Genomic DNA, 18,930 nt, shown 5'->3' on the forward strand with positions numbered 1-18,930 from the left:
ATCTCCTTCCCAATGGTCGCAGTGAGAAGAGAGCATGACCTGGCTGGTGGAAGTCCTTGATGATGGTTGCTGCTTTCTTGTGGCAATGCTCCTTGTGGGTGTGCTCAAAGGTGGGGAGGGGTTTTACCTGTGATGAACTGGGCAGTATCTAATATTTTATTCCCTCTTCCTCTCAGAGTGTCCAGGTAAGCTGCTCATTGGTATGGATATCAATATATTTTTTTGGGTAAGGGGTTCAAGAATGCTTAGGCTATAAGTTGGAGTTTGGATCTGCCGCAACCTAAGTGAATGTTCAATAGCCAGAAAGTCCTTCTGTCCATGCATCCAAAATTGATCCACATAAGTTAACTATACTTCCCTTATTAGAGCAGAATCGTTATTATTATTGCTGATCATTTCTCAAATCACTACTAGAAGTGTAAACCTTAACATTGAATTTATACATTTTTCACACTTACAGAGGCAGCAGCATGCTATTCAGTCTGTTTCACTTGGCTGCTGACCTGTGAGATCGGAAATTTACCAGGTTGCTATAAACAGCAAGGTTGCCATTGACAGTGACAGAATGGGTGGAAAGAATAAGCTCCTTGTATTTCAGATTTAGTCCATTTTGTTAAATGTTTAAATGTAGACTTCTGTTGAACCTTGCCATGGGAAATGCTAATAGAGGCCATGAATCACCAGCACTAACACTCTGTGCTGCTGACACTATTTCATTTACGATGTTGGCATTGATCAGTTACACAGTGTTTTGTTTGTCAAAGTAGGAACATCAGCAATTTTGGCAATAAAATATAAGGTGCAGACCTGGCCTTCATTAGGTTTTAAAGTATTAATTGATTTGAGTAACCAGGATGGAGAAAGGGTAGAGAGTATTTATAAGTTAGATAGATAGAAGAGCACAGTACAGGAACAGTTGTGCTGAACCAGCTAAAAAGTGTGATTTCTTTCTCTTAAAAAAAAGTAAACTTTTTCATTTTGTTCAAGTCAAGTTCACCAAATTACTGGAGGTGACTCAGGTACAGCCTGAACAATCAACTAACTAAAATTCCTTTCAGTAGACAAAACAAGAAAATAGAGATGTGTTTGTGGTGCAGAATTTGTGTGGGCAGGGGATAAACTCTAAAACTAGCACATTGTTGTGAAAGCCATATGATTCACTCACATTTGGGCTGTTAGTCTCTAGAAATCCAGCAGGGCAATTGAGCTTTAATTGCCTCTGCTCAATAGCAATTAGAGTTGTATGATCAATGATGCCATCACTTGTGTCTTGTCCCATGAAGAACCAAAACAAATGAAGTACACCTAGATGGATGATCAGAACTGCTTCACAATAACTGGGCCCTGGTCACCTCCTATTTTTCTACAGATTTGAAGGGATTTAATTCAGTTCCACAGTGCATAAGAAATAGTCAAGTCACGCCCTATGTACTAATGTAAATAGTATGATTATGTGCATCTCGAGGGTAACTGCTCATGTAAAAACACTGATTGTAAATTCTACTATACAAAACTGTTTAACTCTGTGGTAACTATAAGAATAGCACTGAACTGGGCAATTGATGAAGGATAGTTGTATCCTATATCAGATGAAGATGCACAGCTGAATATGGACAAGAATAGTCAGACGTGACAATACAGAAGGGTTTGCATGTTGTTAAAAACTAATCAAATCATTCTCCAAAAATCCTTCAAGTTAAAATGGACAATCTATTATCATTTTCCATGCAACGGCTGAAGGAAAGGATCTTTGGGTATGAGAAGGGTTCAGCTGCTGCAAGGCCAATGTTTAATTTCAAAGAACCAACTTTGCCTTTACGCAGCAAGAACTGTTTTATCCTGAGTTAAAAATCGATACAAGTAACCTGCAGTCAGTCAAAGAAAAGGAGGAAACAAAGGAAAGAGAAACATTCAGGATTGCAAAACGAAGCCAGTAAAGATATTTTATGGAGTTCGAAATAATTAACAGGTTCTTTCCAAAGAATACACAGTGATTATTCTGAGAAAGGGAGTAATTACTTCTTTGTATTGTGTAAAATGGATTGTAGTGACAAATGTTCAGTCCTTCCCTACAACAGTGTGTATTATCAATTAACTGAGATGCATTTTCTCATCACGGCTTAGCAAAAGAGTTGCTCTCAGTTCATTTCTCTTTGTGCATACTAAGGAACAAATGGTATAGAGCTCATTCCTATTTTACTATATACAGTGCCTATAAAATGTATTCACTCCCCTCACCCAAGAAGTTTTGATGTTTTATTGTTTTACAACATTGAATTACCATGGATTTAATATGGCTTTTTTTACAATGATCTAGAACAGTAAAAGATTCTTTCGTGTCAAAGTGAAAACAGATCTCTACAAAGCAATCTAAATTAATTACAAATATAAAACACAAAATAATTGATTGCATAAGCATTCACCCTCTTTAATATGACTGGTGCAGCTATTTGGTTTTCAAAGTCACATAATTAGTTAAATGGAGATCACCTGTGTGCAATCAAGGTGTTTCAGAATCAGAATCAGATTTATTATCACCAGCAGGTGTCGTGAAATTTGTTAACTTAGCAGCAACAGTTCAGTGCATAATAATAAAGAAGAAATAAATCAATCAATCAATTACAGTATATGTATATTAGAGATTAAAAATCATGCAAAAACAGAAATAATACATATTGAAAAAGTGAGGTAGTGTTCATGGGTTCAATATTCATTTAGGAATTGGGTGGCAGCGAGGAAGAAGTTGTTCTTGAATCGCTGAATATGTTCCTTCAGGCTTCTGTACCTCCTACCTGATGGTAACAATGAGAAAACGACATGCCCTGGGTGCTGGGGGTCCTTAATAATGGATGCTGTCTTTCTGAGACACTGCTCCTCGAAGGTCTCCTGGGTACTTTGTAGGCTGGTATGCAAGATGAAGCTGACTAAATTTATGACCCTCTGCAGCTTCTTTCGGTCCGGTGCAATAGCTCCTCCATACCAGACAGTGAGGCAGCCTGTCAGAATACTCTCCACGGTACAACTATAGAAGTTTTCAAATATTTTTGTTGACATACCAAATCTCTTCAAACTCCTAATGAAGTATAGTCACTGTCTTGCCTTCTTTATAGCTGCATCGATATGTTGGCACCAGGTTACGTCCTCAAAGATCTTGACACCCAGGAAGTTGAAACTGCTCACTCTCTCCACTTCTGATCCCTCTATGAGGATTGATATGTGTTCCTTCGTCTTACCTTTCATGAAGTCCACAATCAGCTCTTTCGTCTTACTGATGTTGAGTGCAAGATTGTTGGCTGAGACACCAGCAAGTTGGCATATCTTGCTCCTGTACACCCTCTTGTCTCCATCTGAGATTCTGCCAACAACGGTTGTATTGTTAGCAAATTTATAGATGGTATTTGAGCTATGCCTAGCCACACAGTCATGGGTATACATAGAGCAAAGCAGTGGGCTAAGCACACACCCTGAGGTGCACCAGTGTTCATCGTCAGGGAGGAGGATATGATATCACCAATCTGCACAGACTGTGGTCTTCCAGTTAGGAAGTCGAGGATCCAATTGCAGAGGGAGGTACAGAGGCCCAGGTTCTGTAACTTATCAATCAGGATTGAGGAAATGATGGTGTTAAATGCTCAGCTATAGTCAATGAACAGCATCCTGATGTAGGTGTTTGTATTTTCCAGGTGGTCTAAGGCCGTGTGAAGAGCCATTGAAATTGCATCTGTCGTTGACCTATTGTGGCGATAGGCAAATTGCTGAGGCAGGAGTTCAGTCTAGTTATGAGCAACTTTTCAAAGCATTTCATCACTGTAGATGTGAGTGCTACTGGGCAATAGTCATTAAGGCAGCTTTAATTGATTGTAGCAAAAATACAACTGTATCTGAAAGGTCCAACTGCTAAAACATAAGTTATGTGTTTTACAAAGCGGATCACTAGACCTGCACTTGATTTGAAATTATACGGTCAAACTCTTGAAGAAAGGTCAGTGTTAAGATTTCTCAGCATGTGGCTGGATAATAAGCAGACATGGAAGCACCATATCAGTAAAATAATTGATAAAGGGGCAGCAAATACCCTTAGGTGTCTATGTGGGTTTTCTTGGGGTGCTATACGAAAATCTCTGTCGACCATTTATATTTGTTTAATTAGATCTATACTTGATTATGGCTGTGTAGCTTATGGTTCACCTTCATCTTCAAATTTTAGATGCTCAATGTAATACAAGCACAGGCTTGAGGACGGTGTTGTGATGCAGGAAGGTCATCTCCTGTTTCAGTTTTACTGGTCAAAATGCAACAATTACCCATATAGTTGTGGAGGCTGAAGTTGATGTTAATATACTGGATTAATTTGAAGGGGGAAAGAAATGATAATCATGTTAAAAATGTGTTAGAAGATTGTTGGTAACATCACAAGAAGAGTGTTTTTAGTTTTGGATGTCTAGATTCTTATCATGCTCGGAATACGGGTTTGCCATCACAGCAGAATCGGTTGCCATCATTTTGGGCTTAATAGTGTGTGGAGGAAATTTGTCTTTACAAAGTTGTAATTTGTTCAGATTCTTTTCACGTTTTGACTAGTCTTAAAACAGATCATTCTAACAGTCATCAGATTTACTGCTGGAGGCTCTTCAAACTTCATTTCACATTTGAAGTATTGATTTACATGTTTTCTTCTGATGGGTGCCAGCAACACAGAGGTGTTGAGGGAAATGAGCAGGTTGAAGTTTGGCCAAAAAAGCTGTTAAAAGGTCAACTCTGGATATAGACCATACACTCAGCAAAGCAGAAGCCAAGGTGTTAGTGGGGCTAAGAATTAGGGGACTATGGCGAGGCTTGTGAGATAATGGGCATCAGTGGAGACACCTTTGCAGACCGCATAAAACTGTTGGATTCATGGGAGAAGGGGATGGAACAAGAAAGGAAGGAATTATACTGACTTGATTTATAATTGGGCATACTATGCTTAATTATTCCTTATAACTTATTGGAAAACACCACTCTGGGGAGTGTAGGTTTTGTCATCATTGTGAAAAAGTTGAATACATTCTTTTACAATGAAAGGATATAAAGTTGAAAGAAAACAAATGTAGGTTGCACCACTATCTTTGGGTCACTTAAAAACTTTACTAAGTTATGACAGTGACTTTAATTCACAATATTGTCTTTCATTATTTACAATCTATAGGGCTTTTGGGGTAATTTAGTTTCATTTGATAAAGAACCGGTAGAGGTTTCATTTCCCAACTTTCTACAACACACTTCTGTCCAGTTGTGGTGGTTCTGCACCTTTAGGTTGGATTGTCAACTGCCATTAAAAGTCAGAAGAAAAAGAATGTCCAACTGCTGGTGAGTCAATATCATAGCAAAAATGACACCATGAAGACAAAAGAACACTCCAAGCAACTCCATGAAAAGGTTATTGAAAAGCACAACTCAGGAGGCAGATATAGGAAAATTTCCAAGTCACTGAATATCCCTTGGAGTACAGTTAAGTCAATTGTCAAGAAATGGAAAGAATATGGCACAGTTTTAAATCTGCCCAGAGCAGGCCGTCCTCAAAAACTGAGTGACCGTGCAAGAAGGGGACGAGTGAGGGAAGCCACCAAGAAACCTGTGACAACTCTGGATGAATTACAAACTTCAGTGGTTGAGATGGGAGAGACTATGTATACAACAACTGTTGCCCAGGTGCTTCACCAATCACAGCTTTATGGGAGAGTGGCAGAGAGAAAGTCACTGTTGAAAAAGACTCACATGATATTTCAGCTAGAGTTTGCCAGAAGGCATGTGGGAGACTCTGAAGTCAGCTGGGAGAAGATTCTATGGTCTGATGAAACTAGGGTTGCCAACTTTCTCAAGGGACAAAAGTAGCAGTCAAATACGGGACACTTGTGTTTACTCCGAGAAAGACTACCATGACCATGAAGCCTTGCGCGGGCACCTGTGTGCACATGTGTGACGTGCGCATACGTGTACATGCCGATTTTTTTCTACAAATCGGTTTTGGCTTAATCTTCCCAATTCTGATACACTGTACATACATTATTTCTACTTTATATAGGCTGTGTATTTATCATGTCATTCCTGTGTTTACTGTGTGTTAGTGTTATTTTAGGTTTTATGTGTTGTTGGTATGATTTGGTAGGTTATTTTTTGGGTCTGGGAACGCTCAAAAATTTTTCCCATGTAAAATAATGGTAATTGTTTTTGTACTTTACGCCATTTCGGCTTACGAACGGTTTCATAGGAACGTTCTACCTTAGCGGGAGAAATACGGGATAAGGGCGGTCCCATATGGGACAAACCAATTTAGCCCAAGATACGGGATGTCCCAGCTAATACGGGACAGTTGGCAACCCTAGATGAAATCACAATTGAGCTTTTTGGCCATCAGATTAACACAATGTTTGGCATAAGCCAAACACTGCACATCATCAAAAACACACCATCCCTTCTGTGATGCATGATGGTGGCAGCATCTTGCTGCGGTGATGCTTTACTGCAGTGGGCCTTGAAAGGCTTGTGAAGGTAGAGGGTAAAATGAATCCAATAAAATACAGGGAAATCCTGCAGGAAACCCTGATACAGTCTGCAAGAGAACTGCGACTTGGGAGAAGATTTGTTTTCCAGCAAGACAATGACCCCAAGCATAAAACTAAAGCTACACAGGAATGGCTTAAAAACAACAAAGTTAATGTCCTCAAGTGGTCAAGTCAGAGTCCGGACTCCAATCCAGTTGAGAATTTGTGGCTGCAGTTAAAAAAGGCTGTTTACTCACAATCCCCATACAATCTGACAGAGCTTAAGCAGTTTTGTAAAGAAGAATGAGGAAAAATTGCAGTGTCCAGATGTGCAAAGCTGATAGAGACCTATCCACACAGACTCAAGGCTGTAATTGCTGCCAAAGGTGCATCTACTAAATGGTAACTTGAAGGGGGTGAGTAATTATGCAATCAATTATTTTTGTGTTTTATAATTGTAATAAATTTAGACCAATTTGGAGAAGTTTGTTTTCATTTTTACATAAAATAGTCTTTTCTTTTGATCAGTGTGGGAGAAAGAGCCAAATTAAATTGACTGTGATTCAATATTGTAAAACAATAAAACATAAAAACTTCAAAGGGGTACTGTATAGCATGAAATGTGCACTAGAGAGATAGTTTAGAATTGTCAAAGCAGTAAAGAAACTGGTATGTGAAACTACAGTTTGCAAAGCAATTTCAGAATTACAAAACAATGTCACATTCCACATTAGACTGCACTATTGCTGAGCTACTAATGTATGGATATGGTGAATACAGTTGAGTTGAGTTCAGCCATCTTTTGAGTAAAGAAGGAAAGTGAAATGACTGAGACATGCACATTTACAACTCAGGCCATGGAGTGAGGAATTTTAAAGAACAGAGTCTGTGTGCCAGTACCAAGATATATGATACCTTCCTCAAATTGAGAAGTAGAAGCAAAAGCAATGGGACAAAACCCTGTAGGGAGTTTAAACCCTAAAATAATGTTCAGATATACAGTATGTGCTTTCCAAACAGGGTAAGAAGTGTAATGAAACTGCATGGCTTATATGTATGATTAAAGCAGATGCTCAGATTAGCTAGAGAGAATGCAATGGATAAAATGTGTGTGTTTTATCAGTTCTCGACGTCACTAATGAATCATTATTTTCCTGACATTACGTACAGCTGAAATAGATACCCACACATATGTTACAGACGTCAGCTTAATAAGTATCTCAATAGATAAAATCCAGTGCCAGGAACTGTTTCGGGCTACAAGGCTGAATGAATCTTGACAGTGTTCCTACTTTGGATTTATTTGCCAGTATGAAAATATTGTTGTTCATGTATGTAGGTCTCTTGGGCCTCCATTGTCTTTACAGTAAGCTCACAATCTTTTACATTACAGCTTTACTCTCCATGCTGGACACCGGATCCAGCCCAGCACCCTCTCTTCACAGACATGCTAAGTTACTTGATGAGGCTACACAGAGTTAGAGTGAATGAAGAATTAAACCCAAATGCTGTGCAAGTATTGAAGATTATAACAGACCCTGAAGAAATAGGAGATCATCCATGAGCTTGAAGTAAAAAGCAAATTGATTTATTTCATCTGACAGAAAGATTAAGCATGTGTCATCAGTGGGTCACCTCAGGCACAATTGTTCAACACAGTTGAAGCTGATTATATAAAGCTGTTGCAATCCTTAATCAAGACGTGATTTTAAAATAAAGATAAATATCTGACACCAATAGCCACAACCAGTACTCTGTGCTGGCAGTAGCGTACATGCAAATGAACAGTGCCAAGCTTTTTAGTGTTTCAGCATCCATCGGTTTCTTTTCAGCAATTGAGTCTTTGCACACAAACGTGCATATGTATGTGAGTCAAATTGCTCATGTTCTTCCCATTGGTAAAGTAAGTCTACCTCATTGTGTAATGTCTACAAAATAATCAGAGAGAAGAATCACATCAAGATGTACAAGATGCCATGTTGAATATGGCTGACTAACTGTTGAACTGCAATATGTGGCACTTATTATTCTTACATTAATGAAAGTACTGTACATACTGAAAATAAGGAGATACTACTGTTGATTATGAGAGATTTGTGCTCCCCTTTTAACACTGAAGCTTTCTTGCTCCAGTACATTTTATACAGATATATCTTAAGCTTTAAATTGCAATATTCTGTAGCATGCTATTCTATTAATTGCCACTCATTCCATAGGGATCAGTGGGATAAGCCATTTAAGCTAGGGACGGGTGATCTTGCACGTAAATTCCTTAAAATGCTATTATTGCAGTATTTCAAGGAGATCTTTCCAGATTTAATAAGAAATAATACTTATTACTGGCCATAATTAAACAGCAGCACTTGTGATTTGAACCCAGTAATTCAATTCACAGCACAATTCAGAACGCAATGCACTTGGTTGCCCAGAACCTTGAGCTCAAAAGTATCTTTTTTTAAATTACTGTTTATTCAGATGCTGTTCTGTGATAGTTCAGAGGACCGGAACCTTGTCCAGATGCCAGATGTAGTTATTTTGGTGTGCTACTCTCTTGTCATGCCTCCACCTCTGTATGTCCAACTAGTCCAAAATGAGGCTTCCCATAATTAAAGACAACGCATGTTCTCAATTTAGTTTTTATTTGCCCAGTGATACTTCTTTTGCACAGTAGTTGGTTGTCTGTTTTTGCCTATTTATAGAAACATAGAAACATACAAATCCAGACATCCCACCCTGCAAAAACTCATTTCAGGGAGGTCTCAACCAGAAGTCTCAACCTCATAGCAGTCTGTGTCAATTAATTTGTTAATTTTGCAAGACATCAGATTCACAAGTGTTTTGTGAGACAGCTGACTTCTGAATTCTGTCTTAATGTGCCATGTTCACAATGGCTGCTGTCTTGGTTGATGAGCAGGCAGAGTTTTTTGCTATTTCTGAATCAGGAAACATTTTCCTGAACAGCTTGCCTGTGTGCTTACACACCTGGAATGGCAGGTTATGCTCAACGATGAAAGATGTAAAGTACACCTCGGCTCTAGTGACCTTCTCTGCCAGACTTTGGTTTTCTGCTGAAAAGAACTGTGAAATACTTGAGCAGCTTTCGCTGCACTTAGCCTCCCTAATATGTTGTGGTCCCTAAAAGAAATAAAAGCATAAGGTGTATCCTTATTACAGGTGTGTGCCGCTTAACGTCCATTCGGACAATGTCGATCGCATATACGTCAGTAGTCACACACACACACACACACATTGCCTGCAATAATCAAGATCAGAACTTACTTTTTTACATCGAAATGGGGGATTTTAAATAAGTGATTTAGAAGTTCTGTATCTTCAAGTTCAATTTTATTGTCATCTGAGTGATTGCCTACAAATGAAACAACCTCTGTCCGGACCACGGTGTAGCCACAATACATATATCACGCACACCACATAAAACAATATATTACCATATTATTTAATAAAGTGTAACTCAAAATGCATATAAAGTGCACAGCACAGGTAAACAGTTCGCTGTCCTAATGACGAGACCTCGGTGGGGGCCGGATATTTATTAAAATCGTTTTTACTTCTGAAAACAGTTGCACTTAAACCCAGCCCATTGTGGGCTTCGATGTACCTGTAAGTGGAAGTGTTTCAGGAAAAAAAACCCGAAGAATTTGCTTGCTGCAAGCGCGTTTTTAAAGATGTCTTCGTGGACGATTTTGGAATTTTGTTCCAATTTAAACCCCGCTCTAATCCTCTTTAAGACACCAACGCGCCCAGCCCGTATAGGACAGTTTAGTGTAGTCAGGTTGTCACCGCCAGCCTTGGGAATTTCTTTGCTAGGCTTTTGTACTTCATCAGTGACAGTTGTGCGGATCATTTCAGCGTCATTACAGACGGCAGTAATTGAACTGATGGAATATGGAAGAGAGAGAGGTCGACTGTAAAGCCCACCCACAGAGAAAACTGATAGGTCTACTTAGCACAAAGAGAGATCAAGTGGGATTCATTAATTTTCTTTCTTTCTTTTTTTTCCCTCTCCCTTTCCCTCTCTAAAAAATCGATTTCCGGGATATTGTGTATAATTTGCGGGCATCAGGGAGCCGCTATCGATATGCGGGAGACTCCCGGGAGAGGTGGGATGTCTGCAAGTCTATAGCACATTACAGGCCCTTCAGCCCACAATGTTGTGCCAACCGTGTATTCCCTACCACATAGCCCTCTATTTTTCTAAGCTCCTTGTACCTATCTAGGAGTCCCTTAAAAGACTTGTATTGTGTCCTCCTCTACCACCTTCATATATTTATGTATAGTTTTTTGTAAATTCTCTTGTGTTTCTATATTTTTCCTGTAAATACCTACATGAAAATGAATTTCAAGGAAGTATATGGTAACATACATGTACCTTGATAACAAGTTCACTTTGAACTTTGAAGTTTAATCCTGTCCTGGTGCATTTTACACATTGTAATCTCCAACCAAGGCCATTTACTATCTTGTGGCACAATCAATACATTATTCTTGTTTTAAATTTCCCTTCTTCACCAGATTTAAATCCACTCACACATTGTTTGGACCCCTGATGAAACTCTTGAGCTTTCTGTACTTTGTTCCATTGGGTGGAGCAGGCTGGAACCAACCCACTGCCCGTTGCCAGCTGCGATGCCTCTTGCTCCCACTCATCACACCTGGATGCTCCCACTCATCACACCTGGATGTAGAGGGCCCACCTCATCAGACCTCAGCACTGCTGGGTCATGCAGAGGTGTCCTGAGGGCCTGTTCCCTGGATGTACTACCTGCCCTGAATAGGCTTTGACAGAAGGCAAAACTGGTGGTGGGGTTTTGATTTCTGTCAAAGACTTTCTGGTGAGTACAATAGTTTTTAGATTAATTTTAGTACTATTAAAATAGATGTAAACAAAGACAATATTAGATAATGACAAACTCATTAGGATACATAGAGATGGTTAACAATATTAAACATAACAGTGTAACATGTAACTTAACTTTCCCATTCCATAGACTGAGAACTATTGAGTCTTGGATTTTCTGCCAAGTCTGACTAACTACTGGTCCTGGAAACGATTTTCCCTAACATTGGCGGTGTTATACCAACAATTCTGATCTCTCCTTGTGGTGCAGCAACAGATGAGGTTAACTCTTAATCTCAGACTTGTGGTGTGTCCTAAATCTACACTATCTTCATAGTGAACATCTGGACACTCGGGAACAGCTGGCCTTTGTGAGGCAGACTCACCCCGATCGGTAGCTGTCACTTGCCTCTGCCTATTGTCAGACACGACCTTCCTCAACTCTTCCATCTCATTGCCCTTTGGTTACCTGAACAACGAAGTGAATGCCAGCTGATTTGAGTGGTCTCCTATTGCCACACAGTGTTTTCGAAGTATGATAATTTTTGTGTTCTCCTGAGTGCCTTGTACAAACACTATGCCATGGCTTGAACGCAAACACGAGGAAATCTGCAGATGCTGGAATTTCAAGCAACACTCATAAATGTTGCTGGTGAACGCAGCAGGCCAGGCAGCATCTCTAGGAAGAGGTACAGTCGACGTCTCAGGCCGAGACCCTTCATCAGGACTATCTGAAAGAAAAGTTAGTAAGAGATTTGAAAGTGGGAGGGGGAGGGGGAGATCTGAGATGATAGTAGAAAACAGGAGGAGGAGCGATGGAGCCAAGAGCTGGACAGTTGATTGGCAAAAGGGATATGAGAGGACCATGGGACAGGAGGCCTAGGGAGAAAGAAAGGGGGAGGGGGGAAACCCAGAGGATGGGCAAGGGGTATAGTGAGAGGGATAGAGGGAGAAAAAGGAGAGAGAGAGAAAAAGAATGTGTATATATAAATAAATAAATAAAAAGATGGGGGTACGAGGAGGAGGTGGGGCATTAGTGGAAGTTTGAGGAGTCAATGTCCATGCCATCAGGTTGGAGGCTACCCAGACGGAATATAAGGTGTTGTTCCTCCAACCTGAGTGTGGCTTCATCTTGACAGTAGAGGAGGCCATGGATAGACATATCAAAATGGGAATGGGACGTGGAATTAAAATGTGTGGCCACTGGGAGATCCTGCTTTCTCTAGCGGACAGAGTGTAGGTGTTCAGCAAAACAATCTCCCAGTCTGCGTCGGGTCTCGCCAATATATAGAAGGCCGCAGTGGGAGCACCGGACCCAGTATATCACCCCAGCCGACTCACAGGTGAAATGTCGCCCCTGTCTGGGGCCCTGAATGGTAGTGAGGGAGGAAGTGTAAGGGCATGTGTAGCACTTGTTCCGCTTACAAGGATAAGTGCCAGGAGGGAGATTGGTGGGGAGGGATGGGGGGACGAAGGGACAAGGAAGTCGCGTAGGGAGCGATCCCTGCGGAAAGCAGAGGGGGGAAGGGAGGGAATGATGTGCTTAGTGGTGGAATCCCGTTGGAGGTGGCGGAAGCTACAGAGGATTATATGTTAGACCCGGAGGCTGGTGGGGTGGTAGGTGAGGGCAGGGGGAACCCTATTCCTAGTGGGGTGGTGGGAGGATGGAGTGAGAGCAGATGTGCATGAGATGGGGGAGATGCGTTTGAGAGCAGAGCTGATGGTGGAGGAAGGGAAGCCCCTTTCTTTAAAAAAGGAGGACATCTCTTTCGTCCTGGAATGAAAAGCCTCATCCTGAGAGCAGATGCAGCGGAGATGGAGAAATTGCGAGAAGGGGATGGCATTTTTGCAAGAGACAGGGTGAGAAGAGGAATAGTCCAGACAGCTGTGAGAGTCAGTAGGCTTATAGTAGACATCAGTAGATAAGCTGTCTCCAGAGGTAGAGACAGAAAGATCTAGAAAGGGGAGGGAGGTGTCGGAAATGGACCAGGTAAACTTGAGGGCAGGGTGAAAGTTGGAGGCAAAATTAATGAAGCCAACGAGCTCAGCATGTGTGCAGGAAGCAGCGCCATTGCAGTCGTCGATGTAGCGAAGGAAAAGTGGGGGACAGATACCAGAATAGGTTTGGAACATAGATTATTCCACAAAGCCAACAACAGGCAGGCATAGCTAGGACCCATACGGGTGCCCATAGCTACACCTTTAGTTTGGAGGAAGTGGGAGGAGCCAAAGGAGAAATTATTAAGAGTAGGGACTAATTCCGCTAGATGGAGCAGAGTGGTAGTAGAGGGGAACTGGTTAGGTCTGGAATCCAGAAAGAAGCAGAGAGCTTTGAGACCTTCCTGATGGGTGATGCAAGTATATAGGGACTGGATATCCATGGTGAAAATAAAGTAGAGGGGGCCAGGGAACTTAAAATCATCGAAAAGTTTCAGAGGCCATGGCTTGGAGCCTGATATTCAAGCCTAACACGTCCACCACATCTCCGTCACAGCAGATCATCCTTGGGACCGTTTGAGTACAGATAACTGAGATGGCAGTAGTATTATATTGGATTGGCAGTATTCAATTCTCAACACTGTGCTTCCAAGACCCTAGGAGCTCTTGGGTCCCAGCCTCCTGCTGTTGTGATGCTTACTTCTTTGCAGTATTTGGCAGTGGTAGATATGACACATTCATGCTGCAAAGTTCATCAAATGACTCATGCTTTGGCCAATAATTCCTACGAGCTCACCATGGAAACCATTGGCCCTTTCCACTGTTCCACTGCCAGCTTTAAATGGTGTAGGTAAACAAAGAATAATATCATTTGCAGTGCAACCGCAGTACAGACTTCATTGATTAGCAGAGGCATGCCAGAAGGGGTAGTTTGTGGGTAATTTGCATTTCCCAAGTTAATTTCGGCATAATAATCATGAAGTAGTAATTATCGAATGCTAGCACTGGATTGACATATCAAATTATGCTATAAACATTTATTCTCAAGATAGAACAGTGATTTGAGAAATATGTTGATGCATAGTCACTAAAGCAAATATCTCCATTACCTAATAAAACATCCAGAAATTAGTTAGAAAAATCTCTTCGCTTTCCCTTCTAATCATTCACTGCAGCTTCAGAACTATCACTGGAGTGGCATTAATAGCCACAAAGAACCAGTTCTCCAGATGATCCAGTGGCCCTCTTCTGAAGATAACCTGGGAAAATCTTCATAGAAATGTTTTTCCTATGCTCCCAGTCACTTTGCTTCCTGTCTTCATTGTAGGAGTTCAATTACTTTTTCCGTATTGACAAGCACTTCATGCAAGAGCACACTCTAAGTGTTGCTGGACTAAGGGAGCTCGTGGGTTGAAGACTCCATTCAGAAAGGTCATGCCATAACTCGTCCACGACAATAGAGAATGTAGTTATAGTTGGGTCATGTCGCCTGTTTATTCGATCCTTGAACTATGTTGGATTTAGTTCACAGGTTTTGTACACGTAAAGGATTAACCTGGCCTTGAGGGGACCTATGCCCGCATTTTACACTCTCATTAGAGCTGGTGTGAATCGAACTTGGAAAGTTATCCTGCCGAGGCAAATACATTCTTCATGCTCCCTCGCATTCTGACTGTTTCTCAATTGGAGCATCCATCAGGGATGTGTTATAAATTTATAGATGATATTTTGTCCAGGAAGGTCAAGGCTGATATCTAATATTTGTGTTTTAGGCTCCTGGGAATCCAGGGATAATGTGAGAGGGTGGGAAAGAAGTGTGATGTAGCAGATGAGCCAAAATGCTGAACAAGCTCAAAGCACTGTGTAGACTATTCAAGCTCTTAAATTCATTAGTTAATTACTATTATCAATCCTTGCTTTTAGTGATCCATTTTTTGTTGGTCTGTCACAGTTGCATAATGGATGTATTTTACCTTCTGTAGGTTTAAATGTAACATCTCATTAAATGACACTAAAGCCATGTTCAGATCTTCACTAATGGCAAAAAATAAAGCCAAAAATCTGGTAATCATGTCACTACAATGTTTGCAATTTGTTAAGTGAATATACTGAAATTGAGAGCCAGAGACCATATCCATTTCGTTTTGGAGAGCTTATCACACTGTTGATACACAGTTCACCCAAATTTATCTGAAGGGCTACATTTTAGGTGTTTGCAAACTAGGGTCTGCTGCTTGGCCCCATCACTTCCTAATGTGCTGAAGGGAGAGTGATATAAAGTACATAAAACTTACCACTCTTTCAGCCTACCGGCATCGCTTTTTGTGTTTCTTCAGTATAACTAGAAATTATTTTGTGTGTAGTCCAGTTAGTAGACATTGCATAAAATGTAAAACTCCAGAGCCATTGAAATCAATTAATCAATAGCTTCCAGAGAACATACATTTAAGAAGAAATAGAGCTCATTGACAAGCTAATATTCCATTTTGAGGAATGCTCGCTGTTGATGTAGTTTGTAGTCGTTAATGAAGTCCACTGATCTAACTTCAGTTTGTTACAATAAGATCAATCAAGAAGGGCATGAGTACAGTAAATATAATGTTGGTATGGTAAATATAATGTTGTACACTTATTGGTTTTCCACAACATTCTGTAAGTTTAAATGCAATGTCTCATTAAATGATGCTAAAGCCATGTTCTGATCTTCACTGTTAGCAAAAAATGAAGTCAGAGATCTTGTTTGCTATTTTTTTTGTTAAATGAGAATATTGAGATTGAAAGAGCCAGACCCCAAAATAATTTTGTTTTGGAGAGCTCACCTCACTGTTGGCACAGGTTTCACCCAGATTTGTCTGAAGGGTGACAGTTTAGGTGTTTGCAAACTGGAGCCTAGCAACTGTTCAACGTGCAATTTTCCAGTCATTTGTAGTGCCCCATCTGCCATGTTGCTTAGTGATCAAGGAGCATGATTGAATATTTATGACAATGAATAACATTCAAATTCAAGTCCAAGGCTAAAAGTCAACTCTTTCAGGAATTAACTTGCAAACACTTAATGAAATGAATCACAAATTCAATTAAGTAATTCCTGGCATAATAGGAAGGTAGGCCTTGCAACATAATCATACAGTTGAATGCCTCGTTGACTTGTTTGTGGTTGCTAGTTAGTCTTGGGGTATTTTTTAAAATATCCTTTTCTCCTGCCTCTGGATGGTTAGGTTTGACTGGAGAGAAGATATATGCAGTTGCTGCACTGGTATTGCTGCCCTTGGGCCTCATAATTGAACGCAGGCAAGGAATCAGGAGAGAAGGGAGCAATCGAAGATAGAGGGAGAGGATAGACACAGGGCAGGTCTTCAGAGAGTATTCCCCCCAACATAAACTCTCACCAGACCGATTTATGAGGCACCTCATTTCCAACAAGGAGCACGGTGAAGACTCTTGTCATGCTGGAGTCTACAGTTTGCTGAGATAACATAAGTCAGCACAAACTGGACAAGGAACTGAAAACATCCCTGTTCTTGATCATTATTCACTGGGAAAAGGTGTTGTGAGACCACTCTTGGTAACATACATTTTAAGAAGTATTTGCGAGTAATTTCATTGCTCTATTTCATCAGAATGTTCCGGAAATCTACAGATATTTGACAAAGATGCTTAAGAAGATGTCCGGGATTTTTTTCAATCTTGTTTCACTGTGTGTCTACATATGTTTATCTTTTCACGTCATCAATAAAGTATGATTTTACTGTTCCTACCATTCTCTCAGTAGTAATTTCATTCTAACTGTATGGAAAGGATATTATCTTAGTGGTAAGATACTGCAGAGCTCTGAGCTGCAGAGAGATCTCAGTGGCCAAGTGCATGGTTCACAAAAGACTCGTATGCAGATACCACAGATAATTAGAAAAACTGACAGTTTTGTTTTAGTTATTATGGAGGGAAGTGAATACAAAAGTAGGATTGTTATTTTTCAATTGTATAAGACATTGGGGAGACCATCTGGAGCATTGTTTACAGTTGTTACCCAACTGAAGTAAGGATGCAATTCAGCAACGTTTTACCAGAGTGATAACATAAAAGAGCAGGTTGTCTTATAAGGAAGGTGGGACAAGATAGGCTAGGTAACACAATTGAAACCAGTAAGATTCCAAAGGGACTGTTGAGGGAGAATTCAGAGCAGTTATTATGTAAACTTGGGTAGCAGGTGGAGATACATCTCTACCAAAGAAGCCATAAGACACTCCCTCTCTCTGCTGGCCTGTAGGTCAGCCTTGGACCCCTGCTTAGCCCCCATCATCAGGGTCACGTGAAGCCATGGAAGCAGGTAGTGGATGGTCATATGCGCAGCTGCTGCATATCACAAGTCCTGGGTATGCAACCACTTCACCAGGCAGACAACCTCTGAAGAGTATTGTTAATTGTTGTGGGGTCAGTTGTCACTACCAAGGATAGGGCAATGGCAAGCCACTTCCATAGAAAAATTTGCCAAGAACAAGCATGGTCATGGAAAGACCATTACTGCCCACGTCATACGACACAGCACATAATGAACGAATGATTGTATAAGATAACCAGAGTGGGTAGGAATACTAATCTGAAGTTACAGTCAGATGAGCCATGATCTTACGGAATGATAGAGCAAGCCTAAAGGGCTGAATACCTATTCCGGATTTGTCTGCTGTGCAAGTTTGCATGGATGCAGCACCAACCACAAATCAATTGTAGTGCAGCTCCAGAAATGCAACATCCTTGGGGTTTGCTAGTTCTACGAATCTCTTACTAACTCTTCCTTCAGTTAGTCCTGACGAAGGGTCTTGGCCTAAAACGTCGACTGTACCTCTTCCTAGAGATGCTGCCTGGCCTGCTGCATTCACCAGCAACTTCGACATGTGTTGCTCAAGTAATCTTCAAAGGGATTCTGCAACTTTGGTATATTTCTCTGCAGACAGAGAGTCATTAAACAAGTAAGGATAAACAAAAGTGTAGCATTGATTTCTCACAATGCTTTTCTACATTAAAGAGAGTTTCTGAAAGTAAGATGATCTTTCTGCAGTGATAACTTTGTGTTCCAGCACCAGATGTCAGAGCTGTTTGAAGAAATTGGCTTAATTCTACTTGTACCTAAAATGTCTTCTTTTTTGTTCAACAGGCATTGTTGCCAACCTCACTTGCAGAGCGTTTTTTGGCTACGGTGGAGAGGTCAGCCCCATAATCTACTGGATGAAGGGAGAGAAGTTTATTGAAGACCTTGATGATAACCATGCCAGAGAAAGTGACATGAGGTAATTAGAGCCTTTAATTATGTATTCTGCATCTAAATATTCAAATGTTGAGACAACCAATGACAAGCAGTACCGTTGATGGTCAGAAGGTTCCAGAAGTGTATTTTTAAATTATATATTCTATTGACATGTGCATCATTTGCAAGGCTGGTTGCCCTGTCAGGAATAAACAACATTGAAATTTGGCTCATAAAGAGGCCAATATGAGCATTAGTTTTCATTCCATGAAGGAAGATCATTTGGATTATTCAAGTAATCTGATAGTATCAGACACTTTTAACCAATACCTAGTCTTTTTTAGCTTGCAGGTATTGTAAAACTCAAT

General features: G+C 40.5%; 1 protein-coding gene across 1 annotated transcript in view; it reads left to right on the top strand.

Moving 5' to 3' along the window:
- Positions 1-18,930, top strand: part of LOC140199805 (interleukin-1 receptor accessory protein-like 1) — a 786,158-nt gene that overhangs the window by 708,815 nt on the left and 58,413 nt on the right. Inside the window, exon 5 of the mRNA XM_072262294.1 lies at positions 18,473-18,605. Coding sequence (XP_072118395.1) covers positions 18,473-18,605 — 133 coding nt within the window. The remainder of the gene's footprint in view (positions 1-18,472; positions 18,606-18,930) is intronic.

Source organism: Mobula birostris, chromosome 6 (genome assembly GCF_030028105.1).
Source record: "Mobula birostris isolate sMobBir1 chromosome 6, sMobBir1.hap1, whole genome shotgun sequence".
In the NCBI taxonomy this organism is placed as follows: domain Eukaryota; kingdom Metazoa; phylum Chordata; class Chondrichthyes; order Myliobatiformes; family Myliobatidae; genus Mobula; species Mobula birostris.